Source organism: Plectropomus leopardus, unplaced genomic scaffold (assembly GCF_008729295.1).
Source record: "Plectropomus leopardus isolate mb unplaced genomic scaffold, YSFRI_Pleo_2.0 unplaced_scaffold19056, whole genome shotgun sequence".
Classification (NCBI taxonomy): domain Eukaryota; kingdom Metazoa; phylum Chordata; class Actinopteri; order Perciformes; family Serranidae; genus Plectropomus; species Plectropomus leopardus.
This window is the reverse complement of record NW_024620559.1, coordinates 1-1,161: the sequence shown is the minus strand read 5'-3', so window position 1 is coordinate 1,161 and position 1,161 is coordinate 1. Positions and strand designations below refer to the sequence as shown.

The following is a 1,161-nucleotide window of genomic DNA, read 5'->3' as shown; positions in this document are numbered from 1 at the left end:
TTTTTAAATCAAATACATAATGGAAAGTTGGAAATATAATATATAAAGTTACCTTAAAAAAAGAATTTTTTATTTTATTTTTTACAGAAACCATACCTATTTTCTTATGACAATTAAATACATTTGACAGAAGGGAGCATACAAGAGACCAGACAGACAAGACAAGCAGGACGGGACTGGACAGACAAGACAGGACAGACAAGACTGGACCAAACGGACAAGACAGAGGCAGAGGGGCTGCGCTGTTTGGACAAAGTACACATTAGGATTTCTTGTAACTTTTTTATTAAAATAAAATAGAAATAAAAAATGATGTGATACATATTTAGGGGGCTTTTGTGGAAACAGAGAGGGATCTGCGTTGCAGGTTTTGCGTGAAGGGGGACCAGGTGTTCTCATAGGATGTGATGTTTTTGTTTTTCTTTAAAGTGTCTATGAGATTCAGAAATGATCCCGAACACCTGAACTTTAAATCAAATGTTTGCCGTCGGACTCTGAGATGATTAATGCGTCTGTTTCCGCTCAGGCTGGTTCACTCTGTGGAGCTATTATGCATCATGACTCCATCCGCTCCTCGTCCGTGTTCCTCTTCTCCAAGAGAAGCTCCTCCCTGATATCCGCCCGCGACGTCCCTCAAAACTTCGCCGAAACGCTGCCGACAGAAATGAGCGTGAGGATCTTCGGCGAGCTGGACGCGGAGAGTCTGTGCAGCGCCTCGCGCACCTGCAAGCTGTGGCACCACATCATCGAGGGGAGCGACCAGGTGTGGAGGAGGCAGTGTCTGCTGGTCCGAGCCGTCTGCCAGAGGGAGGTCGACAGCGACCGCAGCGACGGCCTCTCCTGGAAGGTGGGTCGACTTTTAGGTCAAGTCAACTTTATCTATAAAGCCCATTATCACAATTCACAGTTTGCCTCAGACGGCTTTACAGCGTACGACATCCCTCTGACTTTAGACCCTCACATCGACTGAGAAAACCCCCAAAAAACCCTGTAACGGGGTAAAAATGTGTCGTTCTCCCCTTTCATATTTGAATATTTCTTCATACTGAGGTATGTAAACAGTCTTAGAATTGCATAAAGTGGATTAAGAGGTTAAAGTGCAGCACAAAAAAACTGATAATGGTCCAGGTCTTAAAGGGTTAACTTTGTTGTGGTTTGGCC

General features: G+C 44.5%; 1 protein-coding gene across 1 annotated transcript; it reads left to right on the top strand.

Moving 5' to 3' along the window:
* The first annotated feature begins 63 nt into the window (after nucleotides 1-63).
* LOC121965211 (F-box only protein 48) lies at nucleotides 64-1,155 on the top strand. Its single transcript, XM_042515367.1, has 2 exons — nucleotides 64-255; nucleotides 527-1,155. The coding sequence occupies exon 2, from the start codon at nucleotides 551-553 to the stop codon at nucleotides 968-970; it is 420 nt and encodes a 139-aa protein (XP_042371301.1). The 5' UTR covers nucleotides 64-255; nucleotides 527-550; the 3' UTR covers nucleotides 971-1,155.
* The last annotated feature ends 6 nt before the right edge of the window (nucleotides 1,156-1,161 follow it).